Below are 18,730 nucleotides of genomic sequence, written 5' to 3' on the forward strand. Positions count from 1 at the left end.
AGGTCCACAGGTGGAGCCAAGGGCACTGTTCCACCCAATCAGGCACTGGAGGACGGGCCCTCTGACACTGAGGGGTCTGCTCCTTCTCCTTAGCCACCGTTTGACCCAGCAATCCCATTTCTGGGGATATTTCTTAAGAATCCTGAAACACCAGTAAGAAGGAATATATGCATCCCTGTGTTTACAGCAGCACTATTTTCAATAGCTAAGATCTGGAAACAGGCCATGTCCATCAGTAGATGAGTGGGGAAAAAGCGAAGGTATATTTGTACACGGGAATAGTATGAGCTGTAAAAAAGGATTTCTTAGCAGCATAGATGGACCTGGAGATTATTATGTTAAGTGAAATAAGCCAGTCAGATAAAAAATATCACATCATCTTGCTTATATGTGAACAAAATAAACTGATAAAATATGTTCAGATACATGCACGCATGGAACAGTTTGATAAAACTCAGATGGAATGGGTGTGGTGGTAGAGGTGGGGCAGAGTGGAGGGCATGAGGCGGGTGTGGGAGACATCTGTTATACTGTCAACAATCTACACTAATAAAAGAGAAACATGCAAATTGGTGTTACTCCACTTACACCCACCAGCCAATCAGGATGAGTATGCAAATTAACCCAACAAAGATGACTGTTAATTTGTGTATGCAGGCGTGGAGCCAAGACTGAAGGTTCGGGCCCTAGTGAAGCCTGAAGACGACTGAAGACTGAAGAGGCTTGGTTTCTCTGCTGTGGTTGGAGCGGAGAGGCCTCCAGGCTTGGCTTCTCGGCTGTGGCTGGAGCGAAGGCCTCGGTCCCAGGTGCCGGAGGAAAACTGGTGCCGGCAGCCAGGGGAAGGAAGGCCTATTGCACAAATCTCTTCATGTAACGGGCCTCTAGTAACATAAATTTAAAATACAAAAATAGACTCCAGCATCCTGCTGCTGGCACTGTGGTTCCAGACCTGGTCTAACACTCCACGTAAGCTCCTGGCACAAGAATATTTTTCAGCCAATCGGTGATTCTTCTCATCACTGATGTTTCTATCTCTCTATCTCTCTCCCTTCCTCTCTGAATCAGTAAAAATATTTTTTTAAAAAAAGAACATTTTTCAAAGTATTTTTTGTCTGGGATCATCTTCCAAATGTAATTAAAATCCCTTTCTCCTCTCTCTTCACCGTGAGCTCTTAAAATCCTCAGGATTCCATACTTGTTATTCCTGGGTGCTGCTCCTTTTATATTTTCACACCTGTCTCCTTATAATTTACTATAACATAAAATATATATATTTTTTACTTACTGGCTACTCCTTCAACAAAGGCTTGGAACAAGCCTGCCTGAGAACACACTTCTTTATCCGTGGATATATGACAAAGAATGTAGTGAGTCTCTGAAGCAGTTGAGATAATTAGGAAATGATTGTTGAAGCAATGAAACATGCCGACTTTACTTCCACAATTCTAAATTTTTCTCCTTTCACATTACTCTTTCTCAGCCCACTATTTTTCCCTCAAGTTACCATGATGAAAAGGACTCACAATTTATATAAATTTTTTGAAAATTGTGTTAGAGATAGAGAGGAAGAGATGAAAGAGAGAGAGAGAGAAAAAAAACCTTCAACTTGTTGCTACATCCACTTATGAATTCATTGGAGGGATCAAACCCACCTCAGTGCATGAGAACGAAGCTCTAACCAACTTGGTTACCAGGTCAGGAGGACTCATGCTTTTTAGACACAAGAACTTCATGGTAGCCAAGGTTCCAGCAGGGCCACAGCTCATGTTCATTCTCTCATCTCTGAGAACCTGGTATCCTTTATTTTCCACATATCAAGACTTACCTGTTGTCAGGCTTCATGGGGCCTCTTCTCTCCAAGCTATTTACATAATGCTCATTGTATACCGCCATTAACCAACATTAATACCTCGCTGCCGTCTGATCTAATTTACTTCCAGAAAGAATTTGCAGTCCCCATGCAGACACTGTCACTGCACTTACATGTGAAATGATCATTTCTTAGCAAGGCTGTGAGATCCTGGGATCCAAAATCTTTATCCCAAGCACAATGCCCACTTTCCAAGCCTTCACAGATGCCAACATTGCAGCCATCTTGCACCCAATGCAAACATAGAGATACACAATCTCCATTTCCTGATACATGCTATATTCTTAGGAGTTCAGAATAGGACATATCTCAGAAAATTCAGTGAGAAATGTTAGGGGGGAAACAATTATTTCCTGGAGTTGGAACACAAATATTGAACCAGGGCCAGATGGTCTATACTCCGAGGAACTAAAAGGCATGGGCTCACACCACCACCTGCTCTAGGGCTGCCTAATATCTCCCCTCCAGGTCTCCTCCACACCTGTCTGAAGTATTCTGACTCTCATCTCTGAGCAACTGCCCTGGGCCTTCTGATGCCCATTCTAAGAACTTGGCTGCCCATAAACCAAAGAGCCCGAAGACAGTGTGTTTTCTGAGTGAATCTTTGCATCTTCAGGACAATTGTTGGGTAGATATTTTTGACATTATCAGAGCATGAGTTGTAAATGGATTCTGTAGCAGTATCTTCCTGAGTTGGTTTTGTGTGTGTGTGTGTGTGTGTGTGTGTGTGTGTGTGTGAGATGTTTTTGATAAAGGTGGGTATCAAAACTTCCCACTGCATTTAGTGAAAAGATACAATTAGGAGGTCAATAAAATATTGTAAAATACAAAAAAGCAACATAATCATGCTTGTAAAGGATCTCAAAGCTAAAAAATGAGGCTGATGTTATAATTTAAAGACGAAAGTTTGAACTGTAGCTGCAACTGATCTGACATGAGGTCTATCTTTAGGGGACTTTTGCTGTGACCATGGTTATTATTTTCTTTAAAATAATCTACATTTTTCTTATGGAGGTTATATATATCCTAAACAGTGGATGTGTATCTCTACTAATGAATGAGGGGTAAGGATGTCAGTTTTGCAAGTATGCTGTGCACTGGGGTCTAGGTTTGGGTTTTTTAGAAAAAGCCAACCCAGAGAAATTTGGTGCAAGAAACATCATGGGCTCAACATATGGTCCGGGCAGCAGGAAAGACATGGTGAGCACCTTTGCTGCATACAGCCACTGTGGACATAGAGAATAGAAGAACATAAGACTTGGGGCCTTTTCATGGGTGAGAGGCGAGCACGCACCCAATGAGACCCTGATTCTGCTGATCTCCAGCATCACTTCTGAGTACGACGTCCCAAAATTCACATCCTGTTGTCCCCTGTCCTGCAGAGTGAATGTCACAGCCATGTCCAGCCACACTCTGAGACACAAACCGAGGTATCAAATTCACCTCAATGGGTGAATCAAAATCTGTCACCCAAAAGGTGGCTGAAGGTGAGGGGACCCAGCCCCAATTATCAAAGGCTCAAAGAGGCAGACAAATTAGAGCTCAGACTCAAATGTTCCCCTGGAAAAACCACAGAGCTGACGGGTGATGCTGTTCTCATTAAGACTGAGCGTAGCCCTAACCGGTTTGGCTCAGTGGATAGAGCGTCGGCCTGCGGACTGAAGGGTCCCAGGTTCGATTCCGGTCAGGGGCATGTACCTGGGTTGCGGGCACATCCCCAGTAGGTGGTGTGCAGGAGGCAGCTGATCGATGCTTCTCTCTCATCGATGTTTCTAACTCTCTATCCCTCTCCCTTCCTCTCTGTAAAAAAAAATCAATAAAATATATTTTAAAAAAAAATAAAGACTGAGCGTAAATGCATAAATAAATGGAACCACAGGTTAATGCTTCCTTCTCTCCCTGTCACTCTCTAATGCCAATAAATAAAATTTAGTTTGTCTGGGCACCTCGGCTGGTTAGAGCATCATCCCAGGACCCCAAGGGTGTGGGTTTGATCTCTGATCAGGGCACATACAAGAATCTAGCAATGAATCAATAAGTGGAACAAGCCCTGGATGAGTGGCTCACTTGGTTGAAGCATCGTCCCATACACCAAAAGTTTGCGGGTTTGCTACCCGGTCAGGGCACATACCTGGATTGGAGGTTTGATCCCCAGTTGGGGCACAAAGGGGAGGTCAATCAATCAATGTTTCTCTCTCCCTTCCTCTCTCTAAAAATCAATAAACATATCCTTGGGTGAGGATTTAAAAAAAAAAAAAGTGGAACAGTAACAACAAATCAATGTTTCTTTCTCTCCCTTCTCTCACTTTTTAGGATAAATAAAAATTTAGAAATAATTTTTTTTTTAAATACTATAAATCAGAGATTTCTAGAGTGTCTTCCTCAGGTTAAATTAGCTTGCTAGAGCTATTGGAGGAAGAAGGACACCAGTTGTTACTAGCAATTTGACCTTGGTTCAGCAACCTTGGTTTTTGAGTTCGGTTAAGAAAAATATTCAGGGTCAAGGATCTCAAATCATAGTGAGTTTATTTAGAGAGTTAGGGAGATAGACTAAGTTAACCAGATGGGCTGTGTGGGTTGAGGAAAGAGGTTATAGAAGCAAAAGGAGGGCCCTTGGAGCTTAGGAGGAAGAGAGTAAAGGTTTGTCCTTGGAAGAAGCAGGAAGTGGGTTCGTGTGCTCCGAGAAAGCAAGAGCTGCCTGGGTCTTCAGTCCTTTTTTGATTCGTGGCCTCCACTGATTGGCTGTATCCAGGGCAGAGGGTCATGAGTCATTGCAACCATTACATAGCCACACCAGGCCATGCTGCTTCTCAGGGCCTAACACTGATACAGAACTGATGTCTGATTTTATATGTATCATTTAGGGAGAGAGGGAGAAACATCAATGGGTTGCCTCTCCCATACACCATGCACCCCAATCGGGGATTGAACAAACCTGAAGCCTGGGCATGTGCCCTAACTAGGAGTCGAGCTGTCCACTTTTGGTGCTCATGGCGCTCAACCAGCTGAGCCACACCTGCCAGGACAAAAGCTGCCCTCCTCTTACAGAACACCTTAGAGGAAAGCACTCACAAAATTAGCTAAAACAAGATTTTTTTATCAAACCCGTTGACAGATACGCTACCAATCATTGCTATTTGATTTATCTGAATGTTTTTCTTTTTCTTAAATATTTTAAAAGACTTTTTAGTGATTTTTTTTCTTTAGAGTGGAAGAGAAATATTGATGTGAGAGTGAAACAGCATCAGATGCTTCCTGCAGGCACCCTACTGGGAATCAAGACCCAAACGGGGCATGCGCCCTGACCAGGAATGGAACCAGTGACCTCTGGGTGCATAGGACGATGCTCAATCCACTGTGCAAAACTGGGCAGGCTTGGAGACATTTTATTGCCCATCAAGCTCAGCTATTATGTCCCTTGTATAGATTAGTAAAGAAGGGAGTAATCTGGAGTTGGAGACAAGAGCACACAGATGCCTTTCCTAGTGCAAAGAGAGAAATTATAAAAAGACAAAGTAAAGTCACAGTGACAGACATGGGCAATACTATGATCACCGGGATGGTTTCAGTTACATGCATATGTCAAGACTCATCAAATAGTATACTTGAAATATGTTCTTTACTAATTAAAACTTTTTAAAAATGGTTCAAAATTTTCTTTTAAATTTTGTGTCCAACACTTCTTAGAAAATAGGTTTGGCATCTCTCTATTCAATTCAGGTTCTCATATCCTCTGGAGGTCAAATCTTGTCTTAGTGACATCAACTATACCAAACAATGAAGAATTTTCACCAAAATCAACAGAAATACTGGCTGGGTCACAAAAGTACATCCCTGGTCTATAGATACTTTCCTGTACCTTTGATTTCCTACCTGGGCACTCTGATCATCAGGTAAAGATCTAAGAGGGTACAGAAATGCACAAAATCCTTTGATCATTTTCAATAACAGTGACTTTGAGCACAGAAGATAAACATGCCTGGAGATCCTCAGATGTGTGAACACACTGGTCTTGCAGTCTTTTTCACAGAAACGTTTCTGGATGCACCTGGAGAAGAGGCCGATTCCATCTAGCTGGCTGCAAGCTTCTCCAATCCCAATTAAGCTAGTGATTGTGTAGAAGGCATTCTGTAAGAACTATGGTCCTAAAACCAGTGACCATCACCCATGGAATTGTAGACATTGAGACAGATGAAAAAACAAGGCTCAGGGGTTGAGAGTTGACTTAAGAACCAGGAGGTCATGATTCAATTCCTGGTGAGGAATGGGGCGTGGGGAAGGCAGTTGATCAATGATTCTCTCTCATCATTGGTGTTTCTCTCTCTCCCTCTTCCTTCCTCTCTGGAAAAAAGAAAAAAAAGACAGATGGCCTGTTGGAAGATCGTAAAAGAGCAATTCCCTTCAAATGTACTCACATACCCCTGACTGGTGTGGCTCTGTCTGTAATGAGAAAGTCCACCCACGCTTCAGTGTGACTCAGGTTCAATTCCTGGCCCAGGTTGGGGCACATGCAGGAGGCAACCAATGAATGGGTCTCTGTTTCACACTGATGTTTCTCTCTCTCTCTCTCTGTTTTTCAATCTCCCTCCCTTGCTTCTACTCTCTCTAGAAATCAATGGAAAAAATATCCTCGGGTGAAGATTAACAACAAAAATACTGTCATACTGCGCGAAAAACAAAATTCATGCTGATCCTAGAAGCAGGTGAAGTTGTCACCCCAGCTAGGTTTTGAAAGTGATGTCTGAGTCTTCTAAAACGCATAGCATTCAGGCTTCACATGAGTACCAGGAAAACCTGCAGTTTTTCCTAGAATGATGTGGGTAGCAATGCAAATTTGGCGGAAAGTTGTGAACTAATTTCCCCACCGTACTCAACCCTCAGAGGCAGTGAAAGGTTGAGAGCTTCGTAAAAAATTGTTCACTTCCTCATGCTTGTAGAGCCCAAATATGCTTATAACCTAAACCACTTTGGATGCAAAGTTATAGAGGACTTAAACAAAAAGGCCTTTATTATTATAAAAAACTAACCAGTTTTTTTAAAAAACACCCAACCAGTCTTTGGGTGACAGCAACAATGGAAATATTCACCAGAGGTATCTAGGGCAAGCGTGTCTCTGAAAAAATTTTTTCTGGACGATGCCAGCTGAACTCAGAAAATGTTCTCTGGGGTCAAAAATGGGTCAGGCCCATGCCCCAAATAGTCAGAGTAAATGAAATGCAGATCTCCTAGGGGCCCAGGTTACTCCTAATTTCCTCCAACTAATAAGAGGAACAAAGTCAGCTTCCCCGAGGACATGAGGACGGTGACTGATGAAAAGTGTGGGGACTTGCTCAGTGTTGGTTCAGGTGAAATGGATTCTGTCACAGAAATTTTCAGTGACATTAAGCCCTGGGCGGGTTAGAAGGTAGAACGTAAGTACACATGCTTCCCACATAACTAAAATTATGGAAAATCTCCCTAGTTTGGAGGATGGGATTTATGAGATGAAAGTCAGACCACTGAAGCCTAAATTTCCCGCAGTGCTGCTAACACTGAACAAAGTAACTACATTCCCTACAAACCTAAAAACTCCCTCTAATGCAGCAGTTCTCAACCTGTGAGAAGTGACCCCTTTGGGGGTCGAACAACCTTTTCACAGGGGTCGCCTAAGACTGTCGGAAAACACATATATAATTACATATTGTTTACAGTAGCAAAATTACAGTTATGAAGTAGCAATGAAAATAATTTTATGGTTGGGGGTCACCACAACATGAGGAGCTGTATTAAAGGGTCGCAGCATTAGGAAGGTTGAGAACCACTGCTCTAATGTGTATTCTCATGTTTCCAGAGGGTAGAATTTTGACTAAAAGATTACCCACATTCACAACACTCAAAAAGCCTTTCTCCTGTGTGAAATTTGATGTTTATGAAGATGAGTGATCATAATAAGAGATTACCCACATTCATGGCACTCATAAGGTCTTTCTCCAGTGTGAACTCTCTGGTGACAACAAAGTCCAGTGCAACAGGCAAAAGATTTCCCACAATCACTGCACTCAAAAGGTCTTTGTCCTGTGAACTCTCTGATGACAACGGAGTTGAGAGCTAAAGGCAAAAGATTTCCCACAATCACTGCACTCATACGGCTTTTCTCCAGTATGAACTCTCTGATGACAACGGAGGCTAGAGCTATGGACAAAAGATTTCCCACATTCACTGCACTCATGCGGCTTCTCTCCAGTGTGAACTCTCTGATGATAACGGAGTTTCGAGTTACACATAAAAGATTTCCCACATTCACCGCACTCATAACGCCTTTCACCCGAGTGAATTCTCTGATGAACATGAAGGTAGGATTTTGTGGTAAAACATTTCCCACACTCACTACACTCATACGGCCTGGCTCCAGTGTGAACAGACTGATGACCACGGAGTCCAGAGCAATAGGTAAAAGATTTCCCACATTCACTGCACTTGTAACGCTTTTCACCAGAGTGAATTCTCTGATGAACATGAAGGTAGGATTTTGTGGTAAAGCATTTCCCACATTCACTACACTCATACGGCCTTGCTCCAGTGTGAACAGACCGATGACCGCGGAGTCCAGAGCAATAGGTAAAAGATTTCCCACATTCACGGCACTCATACGGCTTTTCTCCAGTGTGACTCCTTTGGTGTTGATTCAGGCTCCACTTCTGGCTGAAGGACAGCCCACATTCTCCACACTCATAAGGCTTTTCTCCAGTGTGAATCCTCTGGTGTTCATTCAGGTTATCCTTTCTTCTAAAGGACTTCCCACATTCACGGCACTCGTACGACTTTTCCAACGAGTGAACGTTCTGATAACGAAAACCAGAGATTCCTCTAAGACCTTTTTTACTTTCAGGGCCCACAAGACACTGCCTTCCCGCATGGCCAGCATGGTCTGGAACAAGAGTGTCATTGCAGCCAATCACTTTTTTACATTCCTTCTTGGTATGGTAATTCCTTCTGTTTTGACATATAACCCCAGCCTTCGAGCTTTCACTTGGTTTGACTGTGGTGTGAGTAGCCTGTGGCTGAAGTTGCCCCGAGGCAGTAAGGATGCTGTGTCCACCCTTCTGACTGGGCGTCTGGGACACACTGAATGTGCAGCTCTTCGCAGGTGAGGCTCTGTCCACACCTCTTATCAAACACTTGCCTCTCCTGTGCTGCTCACGGTCCTGGTGACACTTCGCACTGAAATAAAATGGTTTTGCACACGCACCGCACCTCAACAGTTTCGGGCTGTGTTGTGTTTCCTGCTGCTCAACCAACTGGAAAATGTCCCGTAAGACTGAACCACAACTCTCACAGGGGTGGCTGTTCTGGGAAGACAAAGGTACTTTGGTCTTCTTTGCCTGTGACACTCTTACAGAAACATTCTGTTCAAGGGATGCCTCCAGATCCCGTGTTCCACAGCAGCAACCTGAGCAAAAGGAAACACTGGTGAATTACATGTTGAGCCCACAGCCAAAGTAATCTCGTTGGGCCATAGTGGCTCAGTGGTTGAGGGTGGCTTATGAACCAGGAGGCCACAGTTCGATTTCCAGTCAGGGCACATGGGAATGTACACAAGCCAATAAAAATTATCTGAAAAAGAACAGATGATGTTTGAAGTAAATATAAAGATACTAGAGGCCCGGTGCACAAAAATTTGTGCACTCGGGGGGGAGGGAGGAGTCCCTCAGCCCAGCCTGTGCCCTCTCGCAGTCTGGGACCCCTCGGGAGATAACGACCTGCTGACTTAGGCCTGCTCCCGGGTGGCAGAGGGCAGGCCTAATCCCTAGGTGCAGCCCCTGGTCGGGCTCAGAGCAGGGCCGATTGGGGAGTTGGGGTGCCTTCCCCTGTCATGCACAGAGCAGGGCGGATCGGGAGGTTGCGATGCCACCCTCAGTCATGCTCAGGGTAGGGCCAATTGGGGGGATGGGGCACCGCCCCCTGTCATACTCAAGGCAGGGTTGATGGGGAGGTTGCGGCGCCACCCTGTCACGCACAGAGCAGGGCCAATCAGGGGGTTGGGGCGCTGCCCCCTGTCACGCACAGAGCAGGGCTGATCAGGGGGTTGGGGAGCTCCCCCCTGTCATGCACAGAGCAGGGTTAATCAGGGGGTTGGGGAGCTCCCCCCTGTCATGCACAGAGCAGGGCCCATCAGGGGGTTGGGGAGCTCCCCCTGTCACGCACAGAGCAGGGCCCATCAGGGAGTTGAGGAGCTCCCCACTGTCACTCACAGAGTAGGGCCGATAGGGGAGTTCGGGCACCGCCCCGTCACACACAGAGCAGGGCGGATCAGGGGGTTGGGGCGCCGCGCTCTATCACCCACAGAGCAGGGCCGATCAGAGGGTTGGGGCGCCGCCACTGTCACACTCAGGGCAGGGCCGATGGGGAGGTTATGGCTCTACCCCGTCACACACAGAGCAGGGCCCGTGGGGTGGGGGGGTTGGGGCGCCACACCCTGTCACACACAGAGCCGCAGGGCGATCAGGGGGTTGGGGAGCTCCCCCCTATCAGGCACAGAGCAGGGCCAATCAGGGGGTTGGGGCGCCTTCCCCTGTCAGGAACAGAGCAGGGCAGATAGGGAGGTTGTGGCCCCACCCCCTGTCACACACAGAGCTGCAGGGCGAACAGGGGGTTTGGGCGCTGCCCCCTGTCATGCTGATCCCGGTGCCGGGAGGCATATTACCCTTTTACTATATAGGATAGAGGCCTGGTGCACGTGTGGGGGCTGGCTGGTTTGCCCTGAAGGGTGTCCTGGATCAGGGTGGGGGTCCCCACTGGGGTGCCTGGCCAGCCTGGATGAGGGGATGATGGCTGTTTGCAGCTGGTCACACACCCTTCAGGGTGGGGGTCCCCAGTGGGGTGCCTGGCCAGCCTGGGTGAGGGGATGATGGCTGTTTGCAGCTGGTCACACACCCTTCAGGGTGGGGGTCCCCACTGGGGTGCCTGGCCAGTCTGGGTGAGGGGCTGAGGGCTGTTTTCAGGCTGGGACTGAAGCTCCCAACTGCTCCTTTTTTTCTTTTTTCTTTTTTTTATTCTGGGCCAGCTTTAGCTCTGAGGCTCCAGCTCTTAGGCATCCGCTGGTGAAAGCAGGTATCTGGTTTGTTTAGGTTCTATAATCGAAACTCTGTCTCAATTCCAGCTCTGAGATCCTGGCTCGCTGAAAGCAGGTTTCTGGGGTTTTGTTTAGCTTCTATATTTGTTACAATGTTTTTTAAACTGCAGGCTCAGAGGCCGGAAAGGCAGGCGGGGAACATTGGTTTCCTCCGTCACTGAAGCAAGCAAGTCTCATGTTAGTTTCAAGCTGCCTGGCTGCCGGCCGCCATCTTGGCTGGCAGTTAATTTGCATATCTCACTGATTAGCCAATGGGAAGGGTAGTGGTCGTACACCAATTACCATGTTTCTCTTTTATTAGATAGGATGTGCTTGGACCAATACTGGACAGCAGTAAAGAGAGGAAGAGGAAAGGCTGACTGGTGAGCAAACCTCTGTGGAAATGGCATGGTTCAAAACACAAGGATTGAAAATGCCTGTTACCTGCAGAGCTTGCACTATGTGCCCCTAGTGGTGTGTTCTGGGGTGGAACTTTGTTCTTAGGAACCACAGCAGCCCCTGCAACATCGAACGTGACAAATCAGAGGACCCTATAGAGGATGTCGGCAGGAATTCCAATAAAAATCCCCTTGGTCACAACCTACCCCATGAATATAAGAAAAATCAAGAGCTTAACAACTTTAAGTAATAAGCTCACAAGGACAGAATAACTAAGAACATTAAGCAAATAATAAATGATCCGAAAGCAGAAAAAATATATGTTAGTAGAGAACTTCAATATTCCCCTTTCACAAAGGCTAGCTCATCCTGTCTGAAATAAATATGGAATTACTGTAGTTTTACTACATTTTAGAGCAACTCTAATCCTGTATATATACACAAAACATTCCATCCAAATGCAGAAGAGGCATTCTTGTCAAGCCACACATGAAACATTCTCTACGTAATGAAGTTGTTACCAAAAGGGACCAGGGTGCAGCAGGTCTACCTCAGGCCAGACTCTACAGGGTGGGTTCTTGAATTTGAGTAGGAAAGATTTGTCAACAGGAGTCCAGGTGATTTTGAGAGTGCATCTGTTAAAGCTAGGGACATAGAAACAAAGAAAGAACTTTGAGTAGAAGAAGCAACAGGGGAGCTTTGGCCCCTTAGAAAGGTTGCAGGAAAGCAGTGAGTCAAGGCAGGGCTGCTGTTAGGTCACCAGGATGTCAGAGACAAGGGGAACATGTAGATAAGATCAGGTGTAAGCCTGGGATGAGCTGCTGCTGCCAGTTGCTCCTCTGATTGAATGTCCAGTGAGAACCCTTAAAGTTTAGAGAAAAGTTAAAAGTTTAAGCTAGGAAAGGGCATGGGAATGGCCCAGAGTGAGCTGGCACTGAGTCTCTGTCCTGAGGACCTCTTCTTTTTTAATTTTTCTTTATTGATTTTAGAGAAAGATAAAATGTAAAAGGAGTCATCATTTGTTGTTCCACTTAATTATGCATGCAGTGGTTGCTTCTTTTATGTGCTCTTATCAGAGATCTAACCCACAATCTAGATACATTGGATCAATGCTCAAACCAACTGAGCTACCAGGCCAGCACTGTCCCGAAGGTTCTCTCTCTCTCTTTTTTTTTTGTTGTTCCTGAGGGCAAGCATCTCGGGGGAAGGTTTCATAAGAATATTCATCAGCTTTTCAGGTGCATTTGTAATATGCTAATGGTTTAGAATTAGTGTACAAGGAAGTTTGGGTTTGTCTTTTGTTCTGTTTAATGTTTTATTTTTTATCTTGAGTCTGTCTGGTTCTAATGGGGTTTTTGTTATTTGTTCGTCTGACTTTATCTATCATTCAGTTAATGTTATCTATCCTTGGGTTAACTGGTGCAAATGCCATTTATTGGATCCCTGTTCTCTACTTTCACAGACCAGGGGGGTTTGAGCTGTGAATTCTTTGATTAGAGAGGGAGGTGTAAACTATTTATTTTCACATGTTCTTATCTGGGGAAAATAAGCTCTAAGATTCGCAAGCTGGCTGTTATGTTGTCCAAAATGTTTTGAGGTTGTTTAATTTTCTTGTCTCAGTTTCACTATCGCACATGCCCAAGAAGTTCTGTAGTTTCTTATCTGCCACAATGGTAGGTCAAAAGACAAGTCTCAAACTTTCAGAAGAAATCACTTCAAGATTCTTACCTGATCACAATATAAGAAACTAGAAATCAATTCCAGTTTCAAGAAAGCTGGAAATTCACAAATATGTTGAAATTAAATATAACACACTCTTAAACAACCAGTGGGTCAGTGAAATTAAAAAAAAAGACCTTAAAGCGATCTAGAGGCACTGGCCAGTGTTGCTCAGAGGTTGAGCATAAACCCAGGAACCAAAATGTCACTGGTTGTATTCCTGGTCAGGGCACATGCCCAGGTTGTGGGCTTCAATCCCTTCTATGGTGCAACCAGGAGGTAGCCGATCGATGTTTCCTTGTCATTGATGTTTCTATCTCTCTAATCCTCTTCCTTCCTCTCTCTCAAAATCAATAAAAACATATAAAATATATATGAAAAACCCCACAAACATCTGGAGGCAATGTGTACAGAAAGACAACTTACCAAAGCTTATGAATGGGGTGAGGAGATGCAAGCCCAAGAGTAAATTGTATACAGATAAATGCCTGTATTAAGACAAATCTGAAACACACAGCAGCCTAACCCTGCTCCACAGGAAATTAAAAACACATCACGAAAGTAAACCCAGAGCTAGCAAAAGAAGCAATCAATGTTAGAACTGACATATATAAAATAGAAATAGGAAAGGCAAAAAGAGGAATAGCATAACTAAGGGCTGTTTTTTTAATTTGTATACTTATTTTTTTCTTTGTTAATCCTCTCTGGAGGTTATTTTTCCATTGCTTCAGAGACAGTAGAAGGGAGGAAGGGAGGAGGAGAGTGGAGACAGAAACACAGATGTGAGACACACAGACTGGTTTCCTCCCACATGTGTCCCATGGGGGATGGGGAGGGAATCCACAACCCAGGCACATGCCCTTGACCTGGAATTGAACCCGACACCCTTGGGTCCCTGGGTCGATGCTTTAACCGCTGAGCAAAACAGGCCAGGACCAGCAGTTTTTTTTTTATAACATGCACAAAACTGGCTAAACGTTAGCTACATTGAACCAAGAGAAACAACACTCAAATAAATCAAAGCAGAAATGAAAGACAGTACAGCTGACACTATGAACTACAAACCATCATCAGAGATGTTGGCAGATGACATACAGACACAACATCTAGAAAATTGTCAAGATTCCACTATAAGCTTTGCAAATTATCAATGATGAGAGAGAATCATTGATTGGCTGCCTCCTGCACGCCCCCTACTGGGGATCGAGCCCGCAACCCAGGCATGTGCCCTTGGCCGGAATCGAACCTGGGACCCCTCAGTCCGCAGACCGACGCTCTATCCATTGAGCCAAACCAGCCAGGGCAGAGTGATGTTCTTTCTTACCCAGTGAGGATATGAGAGCAAAATTCTCCAGCATCACATCGAGGTATAGGCCTCTCTGAGCCTCGTCAAGAAGCTGCCATTCTGTCCCCGAGAAGTACACAGCGACATCCTCAAAGGTCACACCAACCTGTCAGAATGAATACAGTGAGTCAGTAATAGTCTGTCTGAGAACCCACAATCCTACTCTTTTCCACAACCAACCACCTTCAGGCCCCCCAGTTCACAGAAGACACCCGGCCTTGGTGCCAGTGCTGCCTGCTCTCTCAGCTCAGTCCCATAAGTCACTCTTATCACCCTCAGCAACAGGCAGGAGAAGGGGAAGGGGTGGCGAGGCAGATAAATGCCATCTACGCTCTGGGCCATGGCAGAAGGGCTCCATCATTAATGCCACGCAAACCCACTGGGATGTCCCAGATCATTCCTGCAGGACATAGCAAAACGTGGGCTCCAAACCACACACCAGGTACCCTTGACCGGCAGCCCCAACATCCGATCAGCTCCAGGTGAGCAGGTCTCCGCTGTATCCCCGCCCAGCCCTGTAGTCTGGTGACCTGCAGACTCTCTATCCCAGTGCTGCCCCTTTCCAGCTCTGTGACCTTGGGCGAGGAATCAACTCCCTGCTCCTCACTGTCCCCATCACCCCTGCTAAGGTAAAAATCATTCAAACATGTAAAGAACTTCTGTGAGTTTATTGGAGCCAAACTATCTACAATTTCGGGAAAGCAGAATCTCAACGGATTAGGATAATGCTCCGGAGAATGGCAATTTTGCACCTTGTTTTATACATTATCATCCAAGGAGGAGATGTAAGTCAGTTTCATGAAACCCACTGGTTATGGACTAGGGAGACAGGAGAAAGCAAAGCTGGAGAAGCCGCTGGAATTGGATATACTAGGTGTACCGGTTAATAATGCGGATTTTGTAATCAAAGAAAACACAATCATTTCAAGAGAAACATCAAAAGTGCTTTATTCAAAGTAATGTCCATTGCCAGCTACACATTTCCCCCATCTTTCAGGTAATTTGTGGATATTGTCCCAACAGAACTTTTCTTGTTTTGAGGCAAACCATTCAGAGACCCAATTTTCCACTTCTTCATACGTTTTGAAGTGCTGCTCAGAAAGTGCGTGTGCCATCGATCGAACAAGTGGTCATCTGAAGCAGCAAGGTCTGGTGACTACGGCGGGTGGGTTAATACTTCCCAGGCAAGATCTTTTAATGTGTCTTTAACTGGTTTTGAAGTGTGTGATGGTGCATTGTCATGAAACAAAATTACTTTGCCATGTCTTCTGGCCCATTCTGGTCGTTTTACGATCAAAGCGTTTTATGATCAATTGACCTGGACGTTCTCTGTCTTTCACATTGAAGTCATCACTTTTAAAGCGTTTAAACCAGCGTTCACAAGTATCCTGAGATGGAGCATGTTCACCATAAGCTTCCCGAAGTATACGATAACTTTCAGCAGCACTTTTCTCCAAAATAAAGTAATGAATTAAAACTTCCTGCAAATACTCTTTTTTTGGCACAAAATTCGACATTTTTAAGCATAAAAATATCCATGATGTTAACACCTTCAGCAAATCTGACATATGAAGTTTGGAAGCTTGTTGTCAATACAACAAAATAGCATACATATCAAATCGCATATATATCAACATATGTGTAACTCCATCTACTGAAAAAAATCCGCATTATTAACCGGTAACTAGTAAAAAGTAAAATGAGCCTTAGCTGGTTTTGCTCAGTGGATAGAGCATTGGCCTGTGCACTGAAGGGTCCTGGATTCGATTCCAGCCTAGGACACATTCCCTGGGTTGGGAGCTCAATCCCTAGTGGTGGCATAGCAGAGGCAGGCGATCAATGATTCTGTCTCATCATTGATGTTTCTATCGCTCTCTTCCTTTCTCTCTGAAATCAATAAAAATACACTTAAAAAACGTAAAGGACACTTAATTCTTTTACTTAGGTGGGTGCAGGATAATTAACAGTCAATAATATATAATAATAAAAGTGTAATATGCTAATTAACCAGAGAGTCAAACTACCGTCTGGATGTCATTCCAGACGTCCTTCTAGACTAAACTACGGCAGTAGGGCCGAGGCAGAGGCAGTTAGGGGCAATCTGTCAGGCAGGCAAGTGTTAAGGGGTGATCAGGCAGGCAGGCAGAGTGGTTAGGGGTGAGCAGGAAGGCAGGCAGGCCAGCAGTTAGGAGCCAGTGGTCATGGATTGTGAGAGGGATGTCCGAGGGGTCCTGGATTGCGAGAGGGTGCAGGCTGGGCTGAGGGACCCCCCCCTCCCATGCACAAATTTTGTGCACTGGGCCTCTAGTAAACATTATAACAATAACAATGAAGGAATTTATGGCCTCAGTCCTGGAGCCCAAGTGCATTTGGCTATGCCCTGAGGGGGCTGGAAGGTTAAGTTACAAGTTACCCTGACAGTTCACAGGCAGGTTATCTTAGATACAAAAAGATAATAGGCTCACTTAAGGTAAAGAGTGACCTTTGTCAGGGAAGAGACTGGCCTAGGGCATGACTACCTACTATAAGCTGCTTTTAGTTAAAGTTTTTGTGTGTGTGTGTGTCTGTGTGTGTGTGTTTTTCAGTCTCTGGGTCGCCACTTTCAATCTCAGGGTTCTCCCCTGCAAGTTTTCCGTTGATTATTCCGGAATTTATTCTGTGTTTTAGTTGTCATTCCAGTATGTTCCTGGGGGCATGTCCGTGTAGCATCCACTAACTCCGCCGCCATTTTTAATCCTCCTTTAAAGTTTTAATTTCAGACCATCCTTTGTGGTTCCTTTATGACTTACAGTTTGCTAGTCGGCCGTGAGGAGGCATATAAGACAACTGGGGGGCTAGCCATCTGAATCTGTGCCAGTAACCAGCACTCTGATGCACATTCTTGCTATAATAAGCCCCAATCTTATCTGTGAAGCTTGTCCAGCCTTGCAGAACCCGTTCCCCGGAATACTCCCATTTTACAGAGGCCACAAACCATGAACCATACCCCCAACCCGCCCGGGGATTGGCAGCGCTGGCGCCAGCCAAGCCAGGCCTTTGGGTGTTATCTCACTTCTCCCATCCCAACAGGGGAGGGATGGGGGACTGCAAAGCCCCCGAAAAGTCCAGAAGCCAGGTCCATATTTGGGGGACAAAGAAACTAAGGGGGTAAAAGGAAAGCTTCCCCCATATTCATCACCTGGGCTTGGAGAATGACTCCGCTGGGTCACTGCACTGGTGCATCTGCAAATGAAGGGTTTTTCCTGAACCTTCCGAGCACCCGTGCTTTCCCGGCGCCTGGTAATTACTTTCTGCAACAGCTGTGCAGGCCTTCCCTGAGCTTGTCGGGTTAGCATGGGGCCCCCTTTTTCCTCCACACCCCACTCTAGTCTGTTCACGCTCCATGAAAAGGAAAATGGGGGGTGAGGGTGGGCATTCTGCCACAACATCCGCCCGATTGAAAAACCTTTTCAGCCGGAACCGGTTTGATAGAGCCTCGGCCTGCGGACAGAAGGGTCCCGGGTTCGATTCCGGTCAAGGGCACGTACCTTGGTTGCGGGCACATCCCCAGTAGGAGGTGTGCAGGAGGCAGCTGATCGATGTTTCTCTCTCATCGATGTTTCTAACTCTCTATCCCTCTCCCTCTCTCTCTGTAAAAAAATCAATAAAATGTTTTTTTAAAAAAAGAAAAACCTTTTCAAACCCAAACACAGCCCCTGTCCCCACAGTTCACCACCTCCCACGGCCCCCAAGGACCCTCAGAATGAAGGCACCCAGACCCTCTGCCTCCCAGACGATCCCAGACGAGACGGGACTCCGACCCAGGCTGTTTAGGGCGCAGGGAGGACGGACCCCAGGATTCCGCGTCCGCCTGGGTCAGTGGCCCCGCGCTGCTCCCCGGCGGTCCCTCGGCCCCTCACCCCCTCCCACCCCCGTCACACCGGGTGTCACCCTCCAACGCCTCGCGGTATAGACGCGGGGCCTGGGCTGCAGGAGGGGACGGGTGCCCGCCCCGGGGCTGCAGGGTTGGGTGGGAGCGGCGGGGAGGCCCGGGGACGCACTTACCGCGGCCGGGCGCCTCCGAGCGGCCGCCGCCATCGGACTCTGCGGACGGAGCGGGCGGAGGCGGCGGACGAGGAGAGGACTCGGTCCCGGCCCTAAAGCGGGTCACTCGCGGGGTCGCCGACCTCACACCCGCTCTGTGCGGCAGGGACCGCAACTCCTTGGCGCCTCCTCCCTTCTGTCACCTCAAAACCCACATTGCAATTCAAAGAGCCAACGGACACCGACCAACCAGCAAGTTTCACCTTCTGCAAGATGCAACCGG

At 46.2% G+C, this 18,730-nt stretch overlaps 1 protein-coding gene across 2 annotated transcripts; it reads right to left on the minus strand.

Annotated features, from left to right (window-relative positions):
* Window positions 1–7,564: 7,564 nt before the first annotated feature.
* On the minus strand, window positions 7,565–18,730 carry LOC118652831 (zinc finger protein OZF-like). Of its 2 annotated transcripts, XM_036302996.1 has the most exons (4): window positions 18,469–18,730; window positions 17,603–17,646; window positions 14,404–14,530; window positions 7,565–9,299 (listed from the first exon to the last, which is right to left on the minus strand). In XM_036302996.1, exons 3-4 carry the CDS (start codon window positions 14,435–14,437, stop codon window positions 7,909–7,911), a joined length of 1,425 nt encoding a protein of 474 aa, XP_036158889.1. In that variant the 5' UTR covers window positions 14,438–14,530; window positions 17,603–17,646; window positions 18,469–18,730; the 3' UTR covers window positions 7,565–7,908. The 2 variants fall into 2 exon arrangements, with proteins under 2 accessions (XP_036158889.1, XP_036158888.1); XM_036302995.1 differs by lacking the exon at window positions 17,603–17,646.

Source organism: Myotis myotis, unplaced genomic scaffold, assembly GCF_014108235.1.
Source record: "Myotis myotis isolate mMyoMyo1 unplaced genomic scaffold, mMyoMyo1.p scaffold_m19_p_34, whole genome shotgun sequence".
NCBI lineage: Eukaryota > Metazoa > Chordata > Mammalia > Chiroptera > Vespertilionidae > Myotis > Myotis myotis.

Coding starts and splice junctions, on each gene's coding strand:
- LOC118652831 (XM_036302995.1), bottom strand. CDS start 18,501: ATGGCGGCGGCCGCTCGGAGGCGCCCGGCCGCG. Junction 14,531..18,468: donor CTCGGAGGCGCCCGGCCGCG/GTAAGTGCGTCC, acceptor TCATTCTGACAG/GTTGGTGTGACCTTTGAGGA. Junction 9,300..14,403: donor TGCTCTCATATCCTCACTGG/GTAAGAAAGAAC, acceptor CCTTTTGCTCAG/GTTGCTGCTGTGGAACACGG.